General features: G+C 43.1%; 1 protein-coding gene across 1 annotated transcript in view; it reads right to left on the bottom strand.

Moving 5' to 3' along the window:
• Positions 1 to 12931, bottom strand: part of PSKH2 (protein serine kinase H2) — a 38073-nt gene extending 25142 nt beyond the window's left edge. Inside the window, 1 exon segment of the mRNA XM_027560653.1 lies at positions 12747 to 12931. Coding sequence (XP_027416454.1) covers positions 12747 to 12931 — 185 coding nt within the window.
• Positions 12932 to 27008: the final 14077 nt, after the last annotated feature.

The raw sequence follows: 27008 nt of genomic DNA, 5'->3' as shown, positions 1-27008 counted from the left end.
TGATTTTACGTGATTTATATTGATAAAGTTTATATAAATGACACACAGGAAGTGAAATTCGGTGACGATCAGACACCCTCACAGGTTATGGAGCCAGAACTGGAGGCCAAGTCTCCCCGTTTAGTGCCCTCTTAGTGGTCACTTCGTTTATAATTTCAGATAACCCGGGGCCTCCCAGGCGGTTCAGTGGTAAAGAATCTGCCTGCCAAGCAGGAGAGGTGGGTTCAGTCCCTGGGTCGCGACGGTCCTGAAGAAGGAGATGGCAACACACTCCAGTATTCTTGCCTAGAAAACCCATGGACAGAGGAGCCTGGCAGGCTGCTGTCCGTGGGATCACAAAAGAGTCAGATAGGACTGAGCACTCTCAACAGCGTTTAGTCTGTTTTAACAGGGAACATCTGTGATGGGTCAATTAGTCCTGGATTTGCCCGAAAGAACTAATTGTATTTTGAAGGAATTTTTAAAATATGACTTGGGTGTAGCTTAGAGAAAATGAGCCCATTCTGCAGAGGGAGCTTAAGCACCAGACAAACAGACTTTTCACAAAAAAGAACCTGCAGGATTCTCCAGATACTGGGGGACAAAGAGAGAAGGTTGACGGTAAGCCAGTAAAGAATCTGTGCTTTTGCGTTTCAGGCTTTTGAATGAATTGGCAGAATAGGCAAAAGACCGAAAGACGTGGAATGGGAAAGGAAAGAAAGGGACGCTGATGGAGAGAAATAAGACACTTAGAGGCTGCTCAAGGAGCCAGCTCGCTGCTCGGGAGCCCAGAGCTGTGAGCTGAGGATGCGGGCAGCTGCCCAGGGCACAGGAAGCGTGCTCCTAAATCCGGGCCCTGGGCCACGAGGACAGCCTCCTGCAGCTCCCAGAGGCGGTCAGTCCATAGAGCTGGTGCCCTGCGGTGAGAGCTTCATCAAGAGCCTACTGCTCAGCCTGAACTTTGCTTGAAAATTGGCTAATACAATCTCTGGCTTTTAAGGCCTTTAAAAATGAAAACAGTAAATTAGAAACCACTGATTAGGTCTCTTTTGGAAAGCACCAACCATTGTTAATAACTGCAAGTGTTGTTGAAAATATAAATTCCATGGCAGGAGACAAAATTTAATGACTTAACGTAGTCAAAACTTTTATGGGTTTTCACCAAGCTTTGAAATCAAAATGTTAAGCACACATCATCAGTGTGTTCTTGTGGCCTATCTGCTGCTGCTGCTGCTAAGTTGCTTCAGTCGCGTCCGACTCTGTGCAACCCCATAGACGGCAGCCCACCAGGCTCTCCCGTCCCTGGGATTCTCCAGGCAAGAATGCTGGAGTGGGTTGCCATTTTGTTCTCCAATGCATGAAAGTGAAAAGTGAAAGTGAAGTCTCTCAGTCGTGCCCGACTGTTAGCGACCCCATGGACTGGAGCCCACCAGGCTCCTCCATCTGTGGGATTTTCCAGGCAATCTAACCCCTTGGAAAGAACCTGTGTTGCGTAGAGTAGCATCCTCCCGCAGTCCCCTGTGTGTATTTGTCTTTGTTGTCATAATTGCTCCATTGTTTTCGAAACCATGCAAACGTTGTTGGGGATCACATGCTGTTTACACATTAATTAACTATTTATAGCTATTTAAATTATGTATTTTATCCTAATTGAAGTAATACAACTGTTGAAGTAAGTTTTAGACATTAGGCTCATTTTAAATGAACTTTTATTTTTATGTTCATGTATTTAGTGCTTATGAACGGCTTCCTGTGAGACTCACAGCAGCTGAAGAAGGATGATGGTGTTTAACTAACATCTGGTTCTGGTGCTAAAGTTTACTCCAGCAGTGTTTTCTGAAGAGGATGAAATACATTGAACCTCCAGTTTCTAAAGAAAAAAATCCAACCTCATCCTCAACTCCCACTCATTACCCACAAGTCACAAATTCTCATTAATAGTTGGTGATAACATTCAGAGCAATATGTAATACATTGCACCAATCAGTTAGGGCCGGGTTGCCTCCTATACCCAGCTTTCAAAAAGTAGAGTCAGCAGGGCACAGGGAATCCTAGGCAACAGAGACTCTCAACTAAGCAACTTGATGTGTGAAAGACATACTCAACAAATTGTAATCCAGTCCTAAGGAATATTGCACTGAAAGGTTTTAAGAGCACATGCTTGTCTGACTCTTTGCAACCCAGTGGACTGTAGCCCATCAGGCTCCTCTGTCCCTGTGAGGAAGTTATGATACCCTTACCTTCCACAAAGAGCCTTTGTTATTGCTGCTGCTGTGCTGTGCTCAGTCGCGTCCGACTCTGAGACCCCAGGGGCTGCAGCCCGCCAGGCTCTGCTGTCTACAGTATCCTCCAGGCAAGAATACTGGAATGGGTTGCCATCCTTCTCCAGGGGATCTTCCCTACCCAGGGATCGAATGTGTGCTTCCTGCATCTCCTGCATTGGCAGGCAGATTCTTTGCCACTGAGTCACCTGGGAAGCCATTGAAAGGATATAAGGAATTAAGCCAAATCAAAAGCTCAGTAAAGATCGTTTAGGGAAAATTCATTTCTCTCTTACATGAATGATATTGGCAAACAACACAGAAAAATAATACAAATTTTTCTATTCTCTCTATTGTCAGTCTTTAGTATTCGTCACTAAAGGAAGGAGAGTAACACAAGAAATTAGGGGTGTCACAAAAAGTGACGCGCTGGGAAGCCCTACAATTCTATGACCTGCCTAGATTAAGAATAAAAAGATAAAACCAAAGGACGTATTTAACAGATAAAAAGGAGGAATTTGCTGCATTTGGGATGGGTTTGTTTTTTTTTTGAATAGCTGCAATTTTGTTGTTTTTCAACTTCTCCTTCTTTTTAGAGCCCCCTTGGGTCTTCCCTGGTGGCTCAGAGGTTAAAGTGTCTGCCTGCAATGTGGGAGAGCTGGGTTCGATCCCTGGGTCGGGAAGATCCCCTGGAGAAGGAAATGGCAACCCACTCCAGTATTCTTGTCTGGAGAATCCCATGGACGGAGGAGCCTGGTGGGCTACAGTCCACGGGGTTGCAAAGAGTCGGATGCGACTGAGCGACTTAACTTTCATTGGGGTTAATTTTCTCTCGAATGAACTCATGCCTGAAACATCAGTTTGAAGGTGTTCATCTTCTTGACTTCCAATTTGCCAAGGTGCAGGGGCTGTGTTTCTAATGAGGACTAGAATGGGGCTCTTTTAAGTCAATTTCACATACACAGTCAAGTGTGGAGCCAACAGTGCAAAACTCCTCTCTGAGCTTTCTTTCCATAAAAACAATAATGAAGAACCATTAAGTAGGATGCCTTTGTGTGAAATGTAGAGATGAGAAGAACGTTCCTGCTACCCCTGGAAGACTATTTTTCATTATCACAACACATACACACATTAAAAAAAATTTATAATAACCCAGACAAGTCAGCAAGAAATTTTTAATTACTTTAAATATTTTGCCTCCACTATAGTAGTGAGTCATTCCTGTTAATTTGCATAGCTCTACATTTAGCACTGAAAAAAGTATTTCATTTTTGTAGAATTTTGATAATTACAAAAAGAAGATAAATGTTAAAATACAGCACTAAATTGCCAGTAAGATCTCTGCTGTCAAATAAAAACACAAATCTTTCCCTTTTTTAATAGTAATGAATCAAAGAAGCCAACAGCCAACTGTGAGTGAAGTTTTAGTGCATAAATCAAAGAAGATAAAGTGAGTTTTTCCATAATATTTTAAATGATTTGCCCAAAAGAATTCTGCATTTTTAACTTGACAAATTGTATCCAAAGCCTTTAGAAAAAAATGATGATTAGAAATAGGTTTAGTTACATGGCAAAAAAATTTACAATACATTAATATTTCTGGGTGGGAAAAAAGATAAAAAAGAAACCCTATATTGTGTGATCTCATTTGTAAACTCACTAATGAGATAAGTTCCTGTGGTGTGGAAGGAAGCCTCCAGCCAAAAATCAAGCAGCAAGGAACCAAGGCCTGTTGACAGCTATATGACAAGCCGGGAACAGATTCCACATCCCCAGCTGAGCCTTGAGATGACTACGGCCCCAGATGACAGCTTGATGCCACTTCGGGAAAGCTTGGCTCTGAAAGTAGATTTCCAAGTTCAAGTCCTGTTAACACCACTCCCCAGCACTAGGACCTTAGCAAAGTTACTTAGCCTGTCTGTTCTCCCACCTTATCCATGAATTTGAAATGATAGCGTCACAAACGTCATAAGGTTGCTGTGAATAACTTCATTCATGTAAAGCACTTAGAACAACTACCTAGAACTTGATAAATGCTCAATAACTATCATTATTGTAATGTATTATATACAATAATTACACAGTTTACTAAAAACTAGCCTAAATAAATGGCTTTAAGGGATTGTATACCTCCAAATTTAGCCGCTTTTGGCTAAGTGAAGTTGCTCAGTTCTGTCCAACTCTTCGCGACCCCATGGACTGTAGCCTGCAAGGCTCCTCCATCCATGGGATTTTCCAGGCAAGAGTACTGGAGTGGGTTGCCATTTCCTTCTCCAGGGGATCTTCTTGACCTAGGGATCAAAACAGGCAGACTCTTCACCATCTGAGCCACAAGTGAAGCCCCATAATAATTACATAGTTCACTAAAAACTAGCCTAAATAAATGGCTTTAAGGGATTGTGTTAGTTATCTCTTGTTTCATAACACATCTCCAAATTTAGCTGCTCTCAAACAACAAAGTCAGGGGAGAAGCATCCACTGACTCTCAGGACTACGGCTCTCCGAATATGCCTACCACATGGGGGCATCAGAGAATGCCTGTCTGAACACGCACGGTTCGTCGGCTCCTCCGGCAGTCAATTCCCTGCAGTAGGAAGTTCTCACGGAGAAGGCAATGGCACCCCACTCCAGTACTCTTGCCTGGAAAATCCCATGGACAGAGGAGCCTGGTAGGCTGTAGTCCATGGGGTCGCTAAGAGTCGGACACGACTGAGCGACTTCACTTTCACTTTTCACTTTCACGCGTTGGAGAAGGAAATGGCAACCCACTCCAGTGTTCTTGCCTGGAGAATCCCAGGGACGGGGAGCCTGGTGGGCTGCCGTCTATGGGGTCGCACAGAGTCGGACACGACTGAAGTGACTTAGTAGCAGCAGCAGGAAGTTCTCAAGGTGTAGTTCTCATGGCTGCCACAGGTAATCAAGTATCAAGACAGTTATTATGAAAAGAAAGCCATATTTCAACAGCTAAACTACTTTGAAATGAGCTTTTTAACAAACAAAACTCAAAACTTGTTGTTTTTTTTAATGTGCATTTATTTAGCTTTGGCCAGAAAACGAAGATCATGGCATCGGGTCCCATCACTTCATGGGAAATAGATGGGGAAACTGTGGAAACAGTGTCAGGCTTTATTTTTGGGGGCTCCAAAATCACTGCAGATGGTGAATGCAGCCATGAAATTAAAAGACGCTTGCTCCTTGGAAGGAAAGTTATGTCCAACCTAGATAGCATATTCAAAAGTAGAGACATTACTTTGCCAACAAAGGTCCGTCTAGTCAAGGCTATGGTTTTTCCAGTAGTCGTGTATGGATGTGAGAGTTGGACTGTGAAGAAGGCTGAGCACCGAAGAATTGATGCTTTTGAACTGTGATGTTGGAGAAGACTCTTAAGAGTCCCTTGGACTGCAAGGAGATCCAACCAGTCCATTCTGAAGGAGATCAGCCCTGGGATTTCTTTGGAAGAAATGATGCTGAAGCTGAAACTCCAGTACTTTGGCCACCTCATGTGAAGAGTTGACTCATTGGAAAAGACTCTGATGCTGGGAGGGATTGGGGGCAGGAGGAGAACGGGACGGCATTGGACGAGATGGCTGGATGGCATCACTGACTCGATGGACGTGAGTCTGGGTGAACTCCGTGAGTTGGTGATGGACAGGGAGGCCTGGCATGCTGCAGTTCATGGGGTCGCAAAGAGTCGGACATGACTGAGCGACTGAACTGAACTGAACTCAACTGCTGTGTCTTGTTTGCTGAGCGGGCTTGTCTCTAGTTTCGGCAAGAGGAGGCTCCTCTCTGGTTGTGGGGTACAAGCTTGTTTTTGCAGTGTCTTCTTTTGGGGAGCACGATCTTCGGGGCACATGGGCTCAGTCATTGTGGCTCCTGGGCTCTTAGAGCACAGGCTCAGTAGTTGTAGCCCTCGGGCTTGACTGCCAGCAGCATGTGGGATCTTCCCGCATTAGGGATCGAACCTATGTCTCCCTCATTGGTGGGCAGATTCTCCACCACTGAAGCCCCGCAAATCAAAATGTTTATTCCAAGAAAGTTTGCGCAGTTTTCATAAACATTTCAAAAGCCAGTGACCTAGAGACTGATTCCTAACTTGAATAAATCCAAATTTCTTAACTATTTACTGAAACATGCTCTGGATTTCCCCGCTGCAATATTTAATTCAAACAAGACTCTACAAAAAAGTCAACAGGGATGAGAACCTTGGTTTTTTATTGGCCTGTGCTTTCAAGGCATTTCCACAACGTGATACTTCTCTAATATCTGTTATTCCCACATAAGCCTCTCTCACCAGGGAAATAGCTTTCTCATCCTTGGACACTGTCACCTGTATCCTTGGCAATGCTTTTCTCTCCAACTGTTAGTCTGTGACTAATTTTCTCTCTCCAGCATTTTGTGGAAACCTGCTGTGGACTGAAATCGGAGGTCACCGTTTCCTTGCAAACGTCAGTCTCAGAATCAGGACACAGCCTTACCTCCGAGAGGAGCCCATGGTCATGCTGAAACCACCTGTGAAAGCTTTCAAGACCTGAGCTCTTCACCCTGTCATCAATGCCTCTGGCATCCAAATTTGTCTGGTGCCAATTGACTTCAGGAAAAACAGAGAATGTCTAAATACAGACTTATTCCTCCACTATGAGAAGTTTATTTCTGAAATGTTATTTTGTTTCATTTTGTCCTTTTTAAGACATTACTTCTTGGTTTATTTACTTCAATTTCCACATATATGCTGGGTGCTTTTATGAAGTAGCAAATTTTTGATATGACTGATGGGGAAGTGCTTAAGTTATTAAAGTTATTATCATTAGTTGGTCACTGTATGTTTGTGCCTTTAAAAATATTGAATATATAAGTATCTGTTGGAAAAAATAGCTGAGATGAGACGTCTGATAAATATTCAGACTTTGAAAGTGTTCCCTAGTTTGATATTTTCATTCTTGTTCTTCTCACACTTGATCCCAACCACTACCAACAGTTCTCAAATTTCAGTATGCATAAAAATAACTCAAGGAGCTAGTTAAAAATGAAAATTCAGAACACTTTTTCCAAAACTGCAGATTCATTGAGCCTGGGAAAAAGCCCCAAAATCTGCATTTTTAACAAATCAATGCAAGGTGGTCTATAAACCCCGGTTTGAAAATATTGTTTTAAACATTGAAAACTACAAGTCATTAAAATTTAAACCAAAGAATCGTAACTATATTCAGTACTATCACTCATGAATGGCAACACTGACCACCTAAACAGCGGACTCATAGACACCACCCAAGTGCCATCACCTCCAGGGAAATCAGATATTAGGTAGTCACCACCTCTACCAGGAGAAGGAGAGAGAAAAAGAGAGAGAGAGCAGGGCAAGCTCTCGATGGCTTGGACAGCAGGAGCACAGTGGGTAAAGGAGCTGCTTTACCAACCTTTCTGTTAAATGTTTAGTTTCGTTGTCTTCCAATTTCAGAGATAATACATGCTTAGTACAACTTGTGAAAACACGAAAAGAAAGCTGACCTTTAAAAAGAACTTTGATTTATGGATGTAAATAAATGTCATTATTTTTCATTTTTATTTTTCATTATTCCCTAAACATATTATGGTATATATTGATATAATGTAACATTTTTTCCATTTACCAGTATTTTACTTCCTATGTAAAAAATTATCTAAACGATTATTTTAAATGACTAACCAGCATTCCATCATGTAGCTATCCTGCAATTTAAATATTCCTTTGCCACTGAACATTTAGTCCCACTGTGAGGTGGACATGGGATGTCTTTCAACATAGATGTTTCACTTTATTTATTTTTAATATTGATTGATTTGACTGCATCGTCTCAGTTGCAGCATGCAGGGTCTTCGCTACATCATGTGGATCTTTTGTTTTGATGCATGAACTCTCTAGCTGTGGTGTGGAGCTTAGCTGCTGCTGGATCTTAGTTCCCCGATCAGGGATCCAACCTGTGTCCCCTGCATGCCAAAGCAAATTCTTTAACCACTGTACCACCAGTGAAATCCCAGCACGCAGATATTTTAAATATTCCTGTTGAAGTCTTCTTAAGCTTTTTCCTTTATTGCTTCTGCTTTTTGCATTGTACTCAGAAAGGACTCCCAAATTGGATACACTGTGATGTAGAAATGCACTGTGCAATCAGCCTTTGAATTTTTAATCAGTTTCTTATTTTCTACCCATCACACAGATTGGCGATCACCAAAGCAAATTATATCTCAGGGTTCAGGAGCTGTTAGACCTGGCTCTCACTGCTGTAGAGGTAAAGTACGGGAAAGTTACGGCCTCATTCTCCTCGGGTAAATCCCGATTCACCAGACTGTTTATAACGTCCTATCTCTTGTGACTTTGCAACTTGCCATTGTCCTCACTGACCCTATTTACCACTCTGCTGCTGCTGCTGCTGCTAAGTCGCTTCAGTCGTGCCCGACTCTTAGCGAACCCATGGATTGCAGCCCACCAGGCTCCTCCGTCCGTGGGATTTTCCAGGCAAGAGTACTGGAGTGGGGTGCCATTGCACTCTGCTGCTGCTGCTGCTGCTGCTGCTAAGTCACTTCAGTCGTGTCCGACTTTGTGCAACCCATAGACGGCAGCCCACCAGGCTCCGCCGTCCCTGGGATTTTGCAGGCATGAACACTGGAGTGGGTTGCCATTTCCTTCTTCAATGTAGGAAAGTGAAAAGTGAGAGTGAAGTCGCTCAGTCGTATCGACTCTTAGCGACCCCATGGACTGCAGCCTACCAGGCTCCTCCATCCATGGGATTTTCCAGGCAAGAGTACTGGAGTGGGGTGACATTGTCTTCTCCACCATTGCACTCTAGACCTGTGAAATCCTGTATTGTGTATTATTCAGTAGCCTGCCATCTAGTGGTGGAAATGGAAAGTGAAGGTTTTTCCCCCTTAGAGAATAATCCGATTTTACAATACAGCTCTAAGGTCACTCACTCCAGTAATAACTTAATATTTGTATAAAATTGTGAATAGTTTAGGCTTCCCTAGTGGCTCAGTGGTAAAGAATCTGCCTACAATGCAGGAGACACAGGAGATTTGGGTTCAGTCCCTGGGTGGGGAAGACTGCCTCCAGTATTCTTGCCTGGAGAATCCTGTGGCCAGAGGAGCCTGGTGGGCTACCGTCCATAGGGTGGCAAACAGTAGCGTACGACTGAAGCAGCTGAGCACGTACGCACTCATGAACAGTTTACGGGGGCTTCCCTGGTGGCTCTGTGTAAAGAATCCGCCTGCCAATGCAGGAGACGCAGGTTCAATTCCTGGGTCAGGAAGATCCCCTGCAGAAGGAAATGGCAACCCACTCCAGTATTCTTGCCTGGAGAATCCCATGGACGGAGGAGTCTGACTATAATCCATGGGGTCCCAAAGACCCCATGACAGTGACTAAACAACAAACAACAATGTGAATAGTTTATGAATCACTTTTTAAATAGTAGAATGAATCATAAACCTAGAGTCAGAATATCTTTATCTCCAGATTTGCAATTATTGATTTGTAATATCTGCTTTTTTTTTTAATCCTTAACTTTTTGAAGTTGGGCCTCCCTTTCTTTGAGGCAAGAAGGTCGGGTTTTTCTGTGTGTGTGTGTGTGTGTGTGTGTGTGTGTGTGTGTGTGTTTAATATTTATTTATTTGTTTTCGGCGACCCTGGGTCTTGGTGGTTGTGCACAGGCTTTCTCTAGTTCTCTAGCTGTAGACTGCTCCCGTGGTGGCTCAGACGGTAAACTGTCTGCCCGCAATGCGGGAGACCTGGGTTCGATCCCTGGGTCGGGAAGATCCCCTGGAGAAGGAAATGGGAACCCACTCCAGCATTCTCACCTGAAAAATCCCATTGACTGAAGAGCGTTGGGTCGCAAAGAGCCGGACACGACTGAGCGACTTCACTCTCCCTTTCACTACTCGCAGAGAGTGGGGACCGCTCTCCAGCAGCCGTGCGCAGGCTTCTCACTGCGGCAGCTTCTCCTGCTGTGGAGCGCAGGCCCTAGGACGTGGGCGTGGGCTCAGCAGCTGCAGCGAGGGCCTCCACCGTGCAGGCTCAGTAGTTGGGGTCCTTGGGCCAAGTTGTCCCGTGACTTGTGGGAGCTTCCTGGCCCGGAGATCCAACCAGAGTCCCCTGCATTAGGAGGCGGATTCTTAACCACTGGACCACCGGGGAAGCCCAAGAAGACTGTTTTTGATGTTCCTAAGTTCTTTATAATTTCCAGTACATTTTATAATCTTATGAAATGTGGCACTGGGATAACTCAAATCAAGAAATTTCTTTTCCATATTCTTTAAAGAATTAGCCACAAAAAGCTGTGAGTGTCTCCATATTTCTTCAGTTGGTATGACATCCTATCAAATTTTCTCGGATAACATCCCTTCCTATGCTAAGATTATAAGCTTTGTATGTATAAAACTATTTCTGATTATAAATCTTTCTTGGGTAATATTTTTAAAAATGTAAATATAATGTATAATAATGACCTCTATAATAATGTAAAATAATGACCTTTCTACCTAATAATTCATTTTTTCTTAGTTCATATTTTTTCATAGAAATAATGTTCTCAGCATAACAATGCCATTTATTATTCCCACTGGTGAATTTTCCATCTTTGCTGCTGCTGCTACTGCTGCTAAGTCGCTTCACTTGTGTCCAACTCTGTGCAACCCCATAGACGGCAGCCCACCAGGCTCCCCCATCCCTGGGATTCTACAGGCAAGAACACTGGAGTGGGTTGCCATTTCCTTCTCCAATTACATTTTAAAATGTGCATGAATTCAAAAGTAGATAATTTCTTCAAGTAAAAACATGAATATTTATACAATTGTGTGATATATGAATTTTGTAACTTTTTAAAATAATTAATGTTATAAATCAGAATTTCTCAAATACTATTCAAAATAATACTACTTCTTCAAGTCACTAAAGACACTAGTTGCCCAAACAAAGGGAGCCATTGTCCAATCTATTGTTTGGAAAATGCTATCTTAAAGTTCAAAGGCTCTAATCACCAAAGGACTTCCCAGAGACTTCAGTATGTTAGCATGCATTTTGATTGTCCAAGTTGGTTGTTTGTTCACAAAGCTTTTCCTTCCACCATAGAACATCTCTCAAGGAAATATCGACTGATAATAAAAGATAGAAAACCAAAATCACAATTTAAAAGCAGTGAGATTCAGTTTTACTTGGGAACATTACTGAGGACTGTAGCCAGGAGACAGTCTCTCAGATAGCTCTGAAAAATGGCTCTGAAGAGGTTGAGAAAGAGCCGCCAATATATATGTGAATTCGGGCTGGAAAATATGTGTAGTCAAGCATACATCTTGATAAAAGATTATTGCTAATCACACACACACACAAAAACCAGATATATGAAGTCAATGAGTTTAGTGCTTTTCTGTTTATGGGAAGGTGCGAGAATCTGGAGTCACCAACATTCTTCCTTAGATATGCGTCTTAACTACCTTGGGACCAAAATCCAAAACACAGAACGCTCATCCTATTTTTTCCATCCTGAGTTCCCTGAGTTCAGGACTCACTGTTGGAGGCTGTCAGTCGGTTGCGACTTAACCCTTTGTATAACTGGATGATGAGCAACATTCTGTTCTTTTCTGTTTACAGATCCTTAAAACAAGGTAAGTTGCAGTGAATATGTAGGGTAAATGCAACCAGATTGTGAAATAACAGATGAAAACATTTTTTTTTTAATGCTATTTAGGATGAAGAGAAGGGCTTGCATTATGGGGGAAACCAGTGATGGCTTTGTTGCAGGGACGGGGATGCCTACCAGGGCCCCAGAGTGGGCTCTTGGGTAACACCGGGAAATAGGTCATCTGAGGAGACACCATGCTGACAAAACCAGAGGCTTCTTTGGGAAGGGGCACCCGGACGGAGAGCAGGAGCTTAAGGGAACCCAGCTCCACCACAAGGCTCTCAGTCTCCAGGGTCATGGTGAGGGGATTCGTTTCCAGGTTGTCTATGGCCAGTCATTCTGGCTCAGGGTCTTTCTTGGTGGTATGCGCATCGCTCAGCCAAGATGGATTCCAGCGAAGAGGATTCTGGGAGGTTGGTAGGTCACATGGACTGGTGTTTCCTTTTGACCTTTCCCAAATTCTTCTGGTTGGTGGTAGCTTGTCAGCTCCTTGCTCCTTACCAGGCCTCCTGTCATAAAATAACTGTAAAATAACTCATGCAAATGGTCACTGAGGTGCCTGGCCAGGGTGGACGGCTTCAGTCAGTGTTTCCCCTAACAGTTTGGTCAGCAGAGTAAGGGACAGGAAGTAGGAGAACTCCTTGATGTTTGTTAACGTATGTTAAAGAGAAAAACCACAGGCCACATGTAATGACACTTGTGCCAAAGCCCATGATTCCACCTGGATTTAATCTAATTGTAGTTTCAACCTTCCTCAGAAATGCAACCTTAATCAAGCAGTTGGAATTTTCTGGGCATATGTCCTCTTGGAGGAGGTCGCCATTAACCCCACCATAGAGCCACCAGAACTTACACAGGACTGGGAAACAGACTCGGGGATGGCACAAGCAGAACCTTGTGTACCAGGACCCTGACCCAGACTTGCCCAGGAGGGTCCAGGAGTCTCTGGAGGAGGCGAGGGTTGGCGGAGGCCTGCTGCAGGGTCGGGAGCACTCGGTATGACAGTGCGTGCACGGACCTTTTGAAGGAGGTCGCCATTATCTTTGTTATATACAGTATACGGTGAAGTCGCTTAGGCGTGTCCCACTCTTTGCAACCCCATGGACCGTAGCCTACCAGGTTCCTCCATCGGTGGGATTTTCCAGGCAAGCATACTGGAGTGGGTTGCCATTTCCTTCTCCAGGGTCCCAACCCAGGGATCAAACCCAGGTTTCCAGCATTGCAGGCAGAGGCTTTACCTCTGAGCCACCAGGGAAGCCCCTTTTACCTTCATTACCTCCACCATAGTTTGGCCCCAGGCAAATAGCAGGGTGAGAACACAGCCCCATCCATCAACAGAAAATTGGATTAAAGATTTACTGAGCATAGCACCATCCATCAGAACAAGACCCAGTTTCCCCCTCAGTCAGTCTCTCCCATCAGGAAGCTTCCATAAACCTCTTATCCTTCTCCATCAGAGGGCAGAGTGACTGAAAACCACAATCATAGAAAACTAACAATCTGATCACATGGACCACAGCCTTGTCTAACTCAATGAAACTATGAGCCATGCCCTGTAGGGCCACCCAAGATGGATGGGTCAAGGTGGAAAGTTCTGACAAAACGTGGTCCACTGGAGAAGGGAATGGCAAACCACTTCAGTATTCTTGCCTTGGGAACCCCTTTTTATACTGAAAAGCCAAAGATAGGACACTAAAAGATGAACTCCCCAGGTCGGTAGGTGCCCAATATGCTACTGGAGATCAGTGGGGAAATAACTCCAGAAAGAATGAAGAGAAGGAGCCAAAGCAAAAACAATGCCCAGTTGTGGATGTGACTGGTGATGGAAGCAAGGTCCGATGCTGTAAAGAACAATATTGCATAGGAACCTGGAATGTTAGGTTCATGAAACAAGGCAAATTGGAAGTGGTCAAACAGGAGATGGCAAGAGTGAATGTCAACATTCTAAGAATCAGCGAACTCAAATGGACTGGAATGGGTGAATTTAACTCAGATGACCATTATATCTACTACTGTGGGCAGAAATCCCTCAAGAAATGGAGTAGCCATCATGGTCAACAAAAGAGTCCAAAATGCAGTACTTGGATGCAATCTCAAAAACTACAGAATGATCTCTGTTCTTTTCCAAGGCAAACCATTCAATATCACAGTAATCCAAGTCTATGCCCCAACCAGTAACGCTGAAGAAGCTGAAGTTGAACGGTTCTATGAAGACCTACACGACCTTTTAGAACTAACACCCAAAAAAGATGTCCTTTTCATTATAGGGGACTGGAATGCAAAAGTAGGAAGTCAAGAAACACCTGGAGTAACAGGCAAATTTGGCCTTGGAATACGGAATGAAGCAGGGCAAAGACTAATAGAGTTTTGCCAAGAAAATGCACTGGTCATAACAAACACCCTCTTCCAACAACACAAGAGAAGACTCTATACATGGACATCACCAGATGGTCAACACCGAAATCAGATTGATTATATTCTTTGCAGCCAAAGATGGAGGAGCTATATACAGTCAGCAAAAACAAGACCGGGAGCTGACTGTGGCTCAGATCATGAACTCCTTATTGCCAAATTCAGACTTAAATTGAAGAAAGTAGGGAAAACCACTAGACTATTCAGGTATGACCTAAATCAAATCCCTTAGGTTTATACAGTGGAAGTGAGAAATAGATTCAAGGGATTAGATCTGATAGAGTGCCTGAAGAACTATGGATGGAGGTTTGTGACATTGTAAAGGAGGAAGTGATCAAGACCATCCCCAAGAAAAAGAAATGCAAAAAGGCAAAATAGTTGTCTGAGGAGGCCTTACAAATAGCTGAGTAAAGAAGAGAAGCCAAAGGCAAAGGAGAAAAGGAAAGATAAACCCACTTGAATGCAGAGTTCCAAAGAATAGCAAAGAGAGATAAGAAAGCCTTCCTCAGTGATCAGTGCAAAGAAATAGAGGAAAACAATAGAATGGGAAAGACTAAAGATCTCTTCAAGAAAATTAGAGATACCAAGGGAACACTTCATGCAAAGATGAACACAATGAAAGACAGAAATGGTATGGACTTAACGGAAGCAGAAGATATTAAGAAGAGGTGGCAAGAATACACAGAAGAACTGTACAAAAAAGATCTTCACGACCCAGATAATCACGATGGTGTGATCACTGACCTAGAGCCAGACATCCTGGAATGTGAAGTCAAGTGGGCCTTAGGAAGCATCACTACAAACAAAGCTGGTGGAGGTGATGGAAATCCAGTTGAGCTATTTCAAATCCTAAAAGATGATGCTATGAAAGTGCTACACTCAATATGCCAGCAAATTTGGAAAACTCAGCAGTGACCACAGGACTGGAAAAGGTCAGATTTCATTCCAATCCCAAAGAAAGGCAGTACCAAAGAATGTTCAAACTACCGCATATTGCACTTATCTCACACGCTAGCAAAGTAGTGCTCAAAATACTCCAAGCCAGGCTTCAACAGTATGTGAACCGTGAACTTCCAGATGTTCAAGCTAGTTTTAGAAAAGGCAGAGGAACGATAGACCAAATTGCCAACATCCGCTGATCATCAAAAAAGCCAGAGAGTTTTAAAAAAAAATGCCTACTTCTGCTTTATTGACTATGCCAAAGCCTTTGACTGTGTGGATCACAACAAATTGTGGAGAATTCTTAGAAGAGATGGGAATACCAGACCACCTTACCTTCCGCTTGAGAAATCCGTATGTAGGTCAAGAAGTAATAGTTAGAACTGGACATAGAACAACAGACTGCTTCCAAATCGGGAAAGGAGTATGTCAAGGCTGTATATTGTCATTCTGCTTATTTAACTTATATGCAACTTATATGCATATACGTTATGCATCATAAGAAATGCTGGCCTGGATGAAGCACAAGCTAGAATCAAGATTGCAGGGAGAAATATCAATAACCTCAGATATGCAGATGACACCACTCTTATAGGAGAAAGTGAGGAAGAGCTAAAGAGCCTCTTGATGAAAGTGAAAGTGAAAGAGGAGAGTGAAAAAGCTGGCTTAAACTCAACATTAAAAAAACTAAGATCATGGCATCTGGTTCCATCATGTCATGGCAAACAGATGGGGAAACAATGGAAACAGTGACAGATTTTATCTTTTTGGGTTCCAAAAGCACTGTAAGATGGTGACTGCAGTTATGAAATTAAAAGATGCTTACTCCTTGGAAGAAAAGCTATGACCAACCTAGACAGCATACTAAAAAGCAGAGACATTACTTTCTCAACAAAGTCTAGTGAAAGCTATGGTTTTCCCAGTAGTCATGTATGGATGTGAGAGCTGGACCATAAAGAAAGCTTAACACTGAAGAATTGATGCTTTTGAACTGTGGTGTTGGAGAAGACTCTTGAGAGTCCCTTGGACTGCAAGGAGATCCAACCAGTCCATCCTAAAGGAAATCAGTCCTGAATATTCATTGGAAGAACTGATGTTGAAGTTGAAACTCCAATACTTTGGCCACCTGATGCAAAGAACTGACTCATTTGAAAAGACCCTGATGCTGGGAAAGGCTGAAGTCGGGAGGAGAAGGGGGCAACAAAGGATGAGATGGTTGGATGGCATCACCGACTCAATGGACATGAGTTTGAGTAAGCTCCGGGAGTTGGTGATGGACAAGGAGGCCTGGCGTGCTGCAGTCCATGGGGTCACAAAGAGTCAGACACGACTGAGCGACTGAACTGACTGCACTGAGGCAGCACATGGGCCTTCTCCCTGACACCACACCAGAGGAAGAAGAGGGAATCACATGATAAAACCCCTGGGTCTCTTCCTTCCAAAAAGCAGTTATCCTGGCCCCCAATAATCCTTTGTTTTCTTTTACTAATGACTTCCTCACCCCACCCCAGTTTCTATAAAAGCCTTCTGCCTTGAGCTGCTCCTGGCCTCTGGAGTGCCCTTCTAGTACCAGATGGAATGCTTCCTGGTTCATGAATTGTCTAATAAAGCTAATTACACTTTCAGAGATACTCAGTTGAATTGATTTTTGACTGGTAAATCAAATGAAAAGATGCTTGCTATAATGTTATGATGACCCCTTGTAGTTCAAAGTCAAAATGATCCTTTGAAAAGTTAATCCTGGCACCATGAGCAGCAAGTATCTTAGAGTTTAAGTAACTCCTTTCCATGTTTCCCCACACTATTGTCAGTGGTTATCTCTTCGGAGTGGTATTAGAGGGACTTTCATCTCATGTATTTCTGTAATAGTCAAAAGTTTTGCAAAAAGCATGCATTGCTCTGGTGATCAGAGCAAAACACAATGAAGGCTAAACAAAATACAAAGGAAACGATCACCCTTCTCGGTAGATGTTCATTTCTCTGCAAGCCCAAAGATAGAATCTGGATTAAAGTACATTAATGCTCTTAGCCTTTCTAAATAAACAGGATTTGGGCCCTTTTACCTTTGCTTTAAAGTTATATAAGTATTTTATCTAAATATTATGAGTGATGATTCATTTTTTGTACTTTTCTAATCAGATTAAAATTTTTTCCCTAGAACAGATTTAGTACTAAGACATTAAACAGGGTCTCTGAAGAACAGTAAGATATCATGAAGGAAGACACATATTATATCAGGTCCAGCCTTAATTAAGGTTTAAAGAATATCATTTTGATAAAGTATAAAAGATAAATATTAGGGCAGATAGCACCTTACAAACCCCTGACAAAACAGATTTCATCACCAGCCAACACATGATGTGCTTTTCGTCTTCTCTTCAGCAAGAAGAAAAATATTAAAACATCCTTAAAACTTTAAATTAGCCAAAGCCAACAAAGCAAAAATAGGCCCACTTTTAACCTTAGACAAGAGATTCTCCTGACCGACGTGGCCCAGAAAGGCAATGATGCTGATGGCAAACCCTCCTGCTTCTAAGAGAGTAAAACCAGGAGCACAGCCGGGCTGAGCACCGTGATAGCCGTTCTGAATCAGTGTCAAGGGAGCATCCTGTTTTGCCTGCGGAGTCCTCGTACTGAATTCGGTCACATGCTCTCTGGGGTTTCTCACTGTAACCCCCTTTAATCCAGCTGGGATTCTTGAAGAACATACACGGAAGTTCATGTGGCTTCAAAACTCAGTTTTTCATCATGATGGGATTTTCTGGACTGATATGGGAAGTCTGCGTTTATGTTCACATGTTCTAATTGGAAAGCTTGAGTACTGGAGAAAACAGTTACGCAGAGGTAACGGCAAACCCGTCGACACAAGCATTGCCTCTGCTGGGCCCATGTGCTCTTAGAAACCCCCCACCTGCATGGACTAACCTTAGCTTCCAGTGGACAGTGTGGGGCTCTCACACCACTGAGCACACTGTCCACCCCACTGCAGAGAATCTGCTTTTTTTCTGAACACTTTTTTCTGAACTGAAGTGTTAAAGCAGAGCTCCTTGGAGAAATCGCTGATTCTAGGTCTGGGTGAAAATGGAACAAAAGAAGCACAGACCAAGCTGTCATTCCAGAAAGCAAGGAAGTTGTCGAAGACTGCTGCTGCTGCTGCTAAGGCGCTTCAGTCGTGTCCAACTCTGTGCAACCCCATGGACTGCAGCCCACCAGGCTCCTCCATCCATGGATTTTCCAGGCAAGAGTACTGGAGTGGGGCACCATTGCCTTCTGCGTGTCAAAGACTACTGGGGTTAAATCAGAAGAACACGATGGGGACTTCCCTGGTGATCCAGTGGCAAAGACTGGGCTGTCAACGCACAGGCCTGGGCTCCATCCCGGGTCAGGGAAACAGACCCCACGTGCTGCAGCCAGCCACTGGTACAGCCAAACAAGGAAGTAAACATGTAAAAAGGAGAAGACGACTATGCTTAAATCCATGTGTTAATAACAATATTTTTATCAAAAAGAAAATTCCCAGAGATAAATCCACGCACCTAGGGACACCTTATCTTTAACAAAGGAGTCAAGAATACACAAAGGAGAAAAGACAATCTCTTTGACAAGTGGTGCTGGGAAAACTGGTCAACCACCTGTGAAAGGATGAAATTAGAACACTTGGTAACACCATGCACAAAAATAAACTCAAAATGGATTAAAGATCTAAATGTAAAACCAGAAACTATAAAACTCCTAGAGATTTGAAAACATAGGCAAAACACTCTCTGACATAAATCACAGCAGGATCCTCTATGACCCACCTCCCAAAGTAATGGAAATAAAAGCAAAAATAAACAAATGGGACCTGATTAAACTTAAAAGCTTTTGCACAACGAAGGAAACTATAAGCAAGGTGAAGAGACAGCCTTCAGAATGGGAGAAAATAATAGCAAATGAAGCAACTGACAAAGAATTAATCTCAAAAACATACAAATAGCTCATGAAGCTCAATTCCAGAAAAATAAATGACCCAATTAGAAAATGGGCCAAAGAACTAAACAGACATTTCTCCAAAGAAGACATACAGATGGCTAACAAAACACATGAAAAGATGCTCAACATCACTCATTATCAGAGAAATGCAAATCAAAACCACAATGAGGTATCATTTCACGCCAGTCAGAATGGCTGCGATCCAAAAGTCTACAAGCAATAAATGCTGGAGAGGGTGTGGAGAAAAGGGAACCCTCTTACACTGTTGGTGGGAATGCAAACTAGTACAGCCACTATGGAGAACAGTGTGGAGATTCCTTAAAAAACTGGAAATAGAACTGCCTTATGACCCAGCAACCACACTGCTGGGCACACACACCAAGGAAACCAGAATTGAAAGAGACACATGTACCCCAATGTTCATCACAGCACTGTTTATAATAGCCAGGACATGGAAGCAACCTAGATGTCCATCAGCAGATGAATGGATAAGAAAGCTGTGGTACATATACACAATGGAGAATTACTCATTCATTAAAAAGAATACATTTGAATCAGTTCTAATGAGGTGGATGAAACTGGAGCCTATTATACAGAGTGAAGTAAGCCAGAAAGAAAAACACCAATACAGTATACTAACACATATATATGGAATTTAGAAAGATGGTAACGATAACCCTGTATGCAAGACAGCAAAAGAGAAACAGATGTAAAGAACAGACTTTTGGACTCTGTGGGAGAGGGAGAGAGTGGGATAATTTGAGAGAATAGCATTTAAACATGTATATTACAATATATGAAATAGATGACCAGTCCAGGTTCGATGCATGAGACAGGGTGCTTCAGGCTGGTGCACTGGGATGACCCAGAGGATGGGATGGGGAGAGAGGTGGGAGGGGGGTTCAGGATGGTGAACACATGTACACCCATGGAGGATTCATGTCAATGTATGGCAAAAACCACTATAATATTGTAAAGTAATTAGCCTCTGATTAAAATAAATACATTAAATAAAAAGAAAAACCTTTATTGGTCACTTTTGGAGGATTCTAGGGAACCAAGACATTATTTGGAAAGCTGGTAAATGGAATGAGTTAAGCATTTATCCAGCCTTTTTTTTTGGGCGTGGGGGTGGGGGGGCGGTGCTGGATCTTCACTGTAACACACTGGCTTTCCCTAGTTGCGGCTCACAGGCTTATCCGAGCACAGGCTCTGGAGTGTGCGAGCTTGGTAAGCTGCAGCAGGCAGGTTTCTCTCATTGGAGCACACGGGCTTAGCTCTCGTGCACATGTGGGGCTGAGTTCTCCAACCAGGGATCAAACTCACGTCCCTTCCACTGGAAGGCAGATTCTTGACCCACCAGTGAAGTCCTCTATACTATCTTTCTTGAATGAAATGTAAGGTAAGGTAACCAACAGTTGATGTTGAAAAGTCTCTTTCTATGTAAGTTCTGCAGCTAATAAATGAAGAAGGAATGATAGTCTAAAATATAATCATTTTGTGACAATGAAACAGTGGATCTAAGTAGTAATCATAAATGGCAGGTGAAATTAAAAAAAAAATGTTACAGGCATCCTGATAGAAGTAGTCAATACCACTATGAAGTGCTCTTACAAAAACTTTAACATGAAAGTGATCAAGCCACCAGATTTAACTACCAATTTATAGGAATAACAGGAGATAGAGCAACAAGTTCAATGACACATCAGGATGTAATCAGCAAATTCCTAACTGTGGGAAACTCTCTAGATTCTGTGACCAGGTTTTTTAAACAAAATGCAAAGCTAATGGAGGGAAGGTGTACCTAAAAGGAAATTAAGATACATAAAATCCAACTGTAATGTCTCCTCATTAAAGCAAACCAAGTGTAAAAAATCATTACCTTGAGAAAATTTGGACATTGACCGGATATTTAATACTAAGGAATAACTTAAAGTGTAATATAATTATGATTATATTATAATATATAATATTTGTTGTTCAATCACTAAGCCATGTCCAACTCTTTGCAACCCCATGGACTGCAGTACTCCAGGCTTCCTTGTCCTTTACTATCTCCCAGAGTTTGCTTAAACTGAGATACATTGAGTCAGTGATGCCATCCAACCATCTCATCCTCTGTTGTCCCCTTCTCCTCTTGCCCTCAATCTTTCCCACCATCAGGGTCTTTTCAAATGAGTCAGTTCTTCACATCAGGTGGCCAAAGAACTGGAGCTTCAACTTCACCATTAATCCTTCCAATGAATATTCAGGACTGATTTTCTTTAGGATTGACTGGTTGAATCTCCTTGCTGTCCAAAGGACTCTCAAGAGTGTTCTGCAGTAACACAATTCAAAAACATCAATTCTTTGGCACTCAGCCTTCTTTATGGTCCAACTCTCACATCCATACATGACTACTGGAAAAATCATGGCTTCGATTATACAAAATTTTGTCGGCTGAGAGTTGTATATGCTTCTTAGTATGCCATCTAGGTTGGTCATAGCTTTTCTTTTCAGAGCAAGCATTTTTTAATTTCATGGCTGCAGTCACCTTCCACAGTGACTTTGGAGCCCAAGAAAATAAAGTTTGTCACTGTTTCCATTGTTGCCCCATCTATTTGCCATGAAGTGATGGGACCAGATGCCATGATCTTAGCTTTTTGAATGTTGAGTTTTAAAGCCAGCTTTTTCACTCTCCTCTTTCACCTTCATTTAGAGGCTCTTTAGTTCCTCTTCACTTTCTGCAGTTAGAGTGGTATCATCTGTGTATCTGAGGTTATTGCTATTTCTCCCGGCAATCTTGATTTCAGCTTGGGCTTCATCCAGCCTTGCATTTCTCATGATGTACTCTGTATAGAAATTAAATTAGCAGGGTGACAATATACGGTCTTGACGTACTTCTTTCCAAATTTGAACCAGTCCATGGTTCCATGTCCGGTTCTAACTGTTGCTTCTTGACCTGCATACAAGAGACAGGTAAGGTGGTCTGGTATTCCCATCTCTTTAAGCATTTTCAACAGTTTGTTGTGATCCACACAATTCAGAGGCCTTAGCATCGTCAGTGAAGCAGAAGTAGATGTTTCTCTGGAATTCCCTTGCTTTTTTATGATCCAACTGATGTTGGCCATTTGATCTCTGATTCCTCTGCCTTTTCTAAATCCAAGTTGTACATCTGGAAGTTCTTGGTTCACATACTATTGAAGTCTAGCTTGAAGGATTTTGAGCATTACCTTGCTGGCATGTGAAATGAGTGCTGTTATGCAATAGTTTCAACATTCTTTGGAAGTGCCTTTCTTTGGGACTGGAATGAAAACTGACCTTTTCCAGTCCTGTGGCCATTGCTGAGTTTTCCAAATTTGCTGGCATATTGAGTGTAGCACTTTAACGGCATCATCTTTTAGGATTTGAAATAGCTCAGCTGAAATTCCATCACCTCCACTAGCTTTTTTTATAGTAATTCCTCCTAAGCCCCACTTGACTTCACACTCCCAGATGTTAAGTTCTAGGTGAGTAACCACACCACTGTGGTTATCCAGGTCATTAAGATATAATATAGTATATAAATCAGTGGACTTCCCTGGTGGCTCAGATGGTAAAGACTCCGACTGCAATGCAGGAGACCCAGGTTTGATCCCTTGTTTGGGAAGATCCCAAGGAGAAGCAAATGGTTACCCACTCCAGTCTTCTTGTCTGAAAAATTCCATGGACAGAGGAGCTTGATGGGCTACATACAGTTCATGGTATCACAAAAAGTTGGACACAGCTGAGTGACTAACACAAACATTCACATAACATTATATTATCACTAAAGGATTTTTGTCTTTTAGAGATACTGACATATTTATAGACAAGACATAGGGTATCTTGGGTTTCCTTGACAGTCAGTCAGGGAAGGGAGGAGATGGGTGATGCTATAGAGCAGACCCAGCAACAGTGATCCAGAGGCCAAATCTGGCTCACCACATGTGTTTGGTGAAGTTTTACTGGAGAACAGTCAAGTTCATTTGTTTATGTGATCTAGGACTGCTGCAAAGGCAGAGGTGAACAGTTGCAACAGAGACTGTTTTAAGTTCTGATAGCTTTAGGAAAGGCCTTTGACTTGGCCTTTGACTTTGTCATTGAGGAGGCACCCTGGGCCCACCCCAGGGTGAATCCTACACAACACGGCCTTTGAAGACACTCTGAGGGACTGTCTGGGGGCGGGTGTGGCTGTCCACAGCTACCTCAGAGTTTAGCCCTAGCTTGCTTTGGTCAACTGAATGGCAACATCCAGGCCTGTGGGAAGGCGTCTAGATCTTCTTTGCTTCCTCCCTGTCCTCTTGAGAGCCTGCTACATCTAAAAAAAAGACAACCATTTTATGCTTTGGAGAATAGACATTGCATCTCTCTAAAAAATAACTCCATTCTTTATAGAATAAGTTGACCTTCTAATGGCTGCAAAACTAATGACTCTTGGGAGCTCTTAAAATTATCAGAAAGTTGTAAGAAGTCCTATATATTCTATATAGATAGGCATACATACACATATACACAGATGTATAGCATGCTAGAAAACCACAAAATACCTTCATTCTTCAAATACAATTGCCAAATATAAGGTTTCCTAGAGACACATGGAGCTAAAGATTCTGTTAAGCATAATTTTATCCAGTGGACAGCTATCGAGTATCTGCTTTCCTCAAGGCATGCGACTAGGCACTTGAGAGACAGAAAGATGAATAAGATACTGATCCTGGCTTCCAGGAATGCAGTCTAGTTGGTGAACTGAAATCACAGTGTTTTACAGTGACGAGAGGAAGAGGAGAAGCCGCCGCAGTTGCTTCTTAGCACATATACCCACACTTGCTAAGTATATATAGGATTGTATCTCACTTAATATTTACAACAAACCGAGGTGCTATTATCCTCATTTTACACGTGAAAGCACTGGCACTTGGAGAAGAGAAGTCACTGAAACTCAGGCTCTGTCACACGCCGAAGCCCGCTTTCCTGAACATCATTGGTAGTTTAAACACTGAAGTGAATTTATTATGTTTCCGCCAGAAGGACCCATATAAAAAGAAGCTCTAGATTATTGTCACTGTTCTGGGTTTCCTCTCATATCCTATGAGTTTGATCTCATTTTTTTTACAAGCATCTTTAGCAAGAATAAGACATGTTTGCTCATTCAAGAAAAAGGGAAATACTTTGCTTACCTCATCCGCCAATTTCATAAAAGTAGAGAAAGTAGATGTATATAATTTTAAAGAAACATTGGAACTCATCTGCTTATGAATATAAAATATAAGAAACAAGTTTTCACACACACAAAATCCATTCTTTTTTGAGTGTGTTGACATTAAGGGCTCAGTTCAGTTCAGTTCAGTCGCTCAGTTGTGTCCGAACCAGCATTCCTTTTGGGAGCAAGACATTAAGGGCTGCTGCTAAGTCACTTCAGTCGTGTCCAACTCTGTGCGACCCCATAGACAGCAGCCCACCAGGCTCCCCGACCCCTGGGATTCTCCAGGCAAGAACACTGGAGTGGGTTGCCATTTCCTTCTCCAATGCATGAAAGTGAAAAGTGAAAGTGAAGTCGTTCAGTTGTGTCCGACTCTGTGCGACCCCATGGACTGCAGCCTACCGGGCTCCTTCATCCATGGGATTTTCCAGGCAAGAGTACTGGAGTGGGTGCCATTGCCTGCTCCCATTAAGGGCTAGTTAGCAGCAAAACTATGAAGATTTTGTGTTGTGCTGTACATGCTTAAAAACTGGCTCTCCCTCCAAAATAGGTACATATGTTTATCCTAAATTTTATGATATAATGGATGTGTATCACCCAAATTACAAATAGCAATAATGTTTTTTCATATAAATTCCATTTAGCCTATTGATTTTCACAGTATGCTTTCATTGGTTTTTGTTCAGCTCTAGTTTCTGTTGCCAGCATTTGGTTGCAAGTGACAAACGAGTGTAGTTTCAGGGTGGTTGGCTGGTATTTTTACTTACATTAACGAGTAGGACAAAAATGAAACAGTGAAGGCATATGTAATGTGACTGGCTTCTTTGTTGAAAAAAAGAAGTAGTCAATGGTTTTGAACACTGAAAGACTATTTCTTCAAATTTTTTCCAATTCACAATGTAACTGTTACCGGAAGGGGGACCCCTCTCAGAGCCCGAGTGGGCTCTTGTGTGACACTGAGAAATACACTGTCCAAGGAGACACACGTACTGACAAAAGAAAAGACTTTGATTGGGAAGAGGCCGGAGGGCATCAGGGGAAGGGAACCCAAGACAGCTGCCCTGCTCCATGGCACGCAGTCTTAGAAATACTGAGAAAGACTTAGAAATACTGGAGATTTTCTGACACTTTAACTTCAGTTAAGAATTTGACATAATACATATGACAGTGAAATGCAACATGTGTAAAATCATGTTCAGGATACTTGGCACAATGTTTGAGCTAGGTATAAGGGAGAACCAGCGTTCCTTTTGGGAGCAGGAAACAACAGTTACACCCTGGCTTAATTATGCTGTGCATTCTGAGCTGCCTCCCAACTTCTGAGAGTCGGTCCCTTATTTGTGATTTGGTAATAATACTATGGCTTATGTGTGTTTGATCCCTGGGGTCACAAAGAGTCCAAGAGAACTTAGCCACTAAACCAGCACCACCACACCAACACTATGGCTTCCCAGGTGGCGCAGTGATAAGGAATCCGCCTGCCAATGCGGGAGATGTGAGATACTGGGTTGGAGCCCTGGGTGGGTAACATCCCCTGGAGAGGCGGTGGTGGTGAAGTTGCTAAGTCAGGTCCAATTCTTGTGACCCCATGGACTGTAGCCCCCCAGGCTCCTCTGTCCATGGGCTTCTCCAGGCAAGAATCCTGGAGTGGGTAGCCATTCCCTTCTCCAGGGGAGCTTCCACACCCAGGGATTGAACCCGGGTCTCCTGCATTGCAGGCGGATTCTTTACTGACTGAGGTGCCAGGGAAGCCCCAGGAGTAGGGCCACATCCCATGGAGTGGGAAATGGCAACCCAGCCCAGCATTCTTGCCTGGAAAATTCCCTGGACAGAGGAGCCTGGAGGGGCTACAGTAAAGAGCAGGACAGGCCTGACCTCAGGAGTAGAGTCAGTCCAGATACTCCTCTGAGTAAATCCTGAGATCTAAAAGGGAAAAAGAATGAAGAGCACCTCCTAAAGACTCAGAGTTTGCCTAGACAGTGGCTTATTATTATAGAATCACAGCGCTGTGTGCCTGCTCCCTGGACTGCCTTCTGGTCTTTGCCCCAGGACCTGGCCGAGAGGGAAGCAGCTAGGAGACTTGGAGTAGGCTAAGCCATTACTGGGGCTTCCCTGCGGAGGGCTCAGACTGTAAAGAATCAGCCCGCAATGCGGGACACCTGGGTTCGAATCCTGGGTCGGGAAGAGCCTCTGGAGGAGGGCATGGCAACCCGCTCCAATGTTCTTGCCTAGAGAATCCCAAGGACAGAGGAGCCTGGCGGGCTACAGTCCATGGGTCGCAGAGTCGGACACGACTTGAGCGGCTAAGCCCAAGGCATTACTAGAGTTTTGTTTTACAAACACCGTGCTGCCAAATGAGCTTCTCAGGGTTCTCCAAACCGCCTGCTTACATTGGGTCTATTCACATAAGGTGTGTGGGGTGTGTGTGTGTTAAACCCCTCTCTTCTTAGTAGCCCTCAATACGTTTAAGAGGAATGTAATTTACAACTGAAAGCGCAGAAGCTCGGATGGGGGAGGACTGTTTGCACAACATTCAGGTGTAGCAAGGCTGCAATAGCAGAGCGGGGCGGGGACCCGGCCTCTGACCCTCCG

Source organism: Bos indicus x Bos taurus, chromosome 14 (assembly GCF_003369695.1).
Source record: "Bos indicus x Bos taurus breed Angus x Brahman F1 hybrid chromosome 14, Bos_hybrid_MaternalHap_v2.0, whole genome shotgun sequence".
Lineage (NCBI taxonomy): Eukaryota > Metazoa > Chordata > Mammalia > Artiodactyla > Bovidae > Bos > Bos indicus x Bos taurus.
The sequence above is the reverse complement of the archived record's forward strand: the minus strand, read 5'-3'. Positions and strand labels throughout refer to the sequence as shown.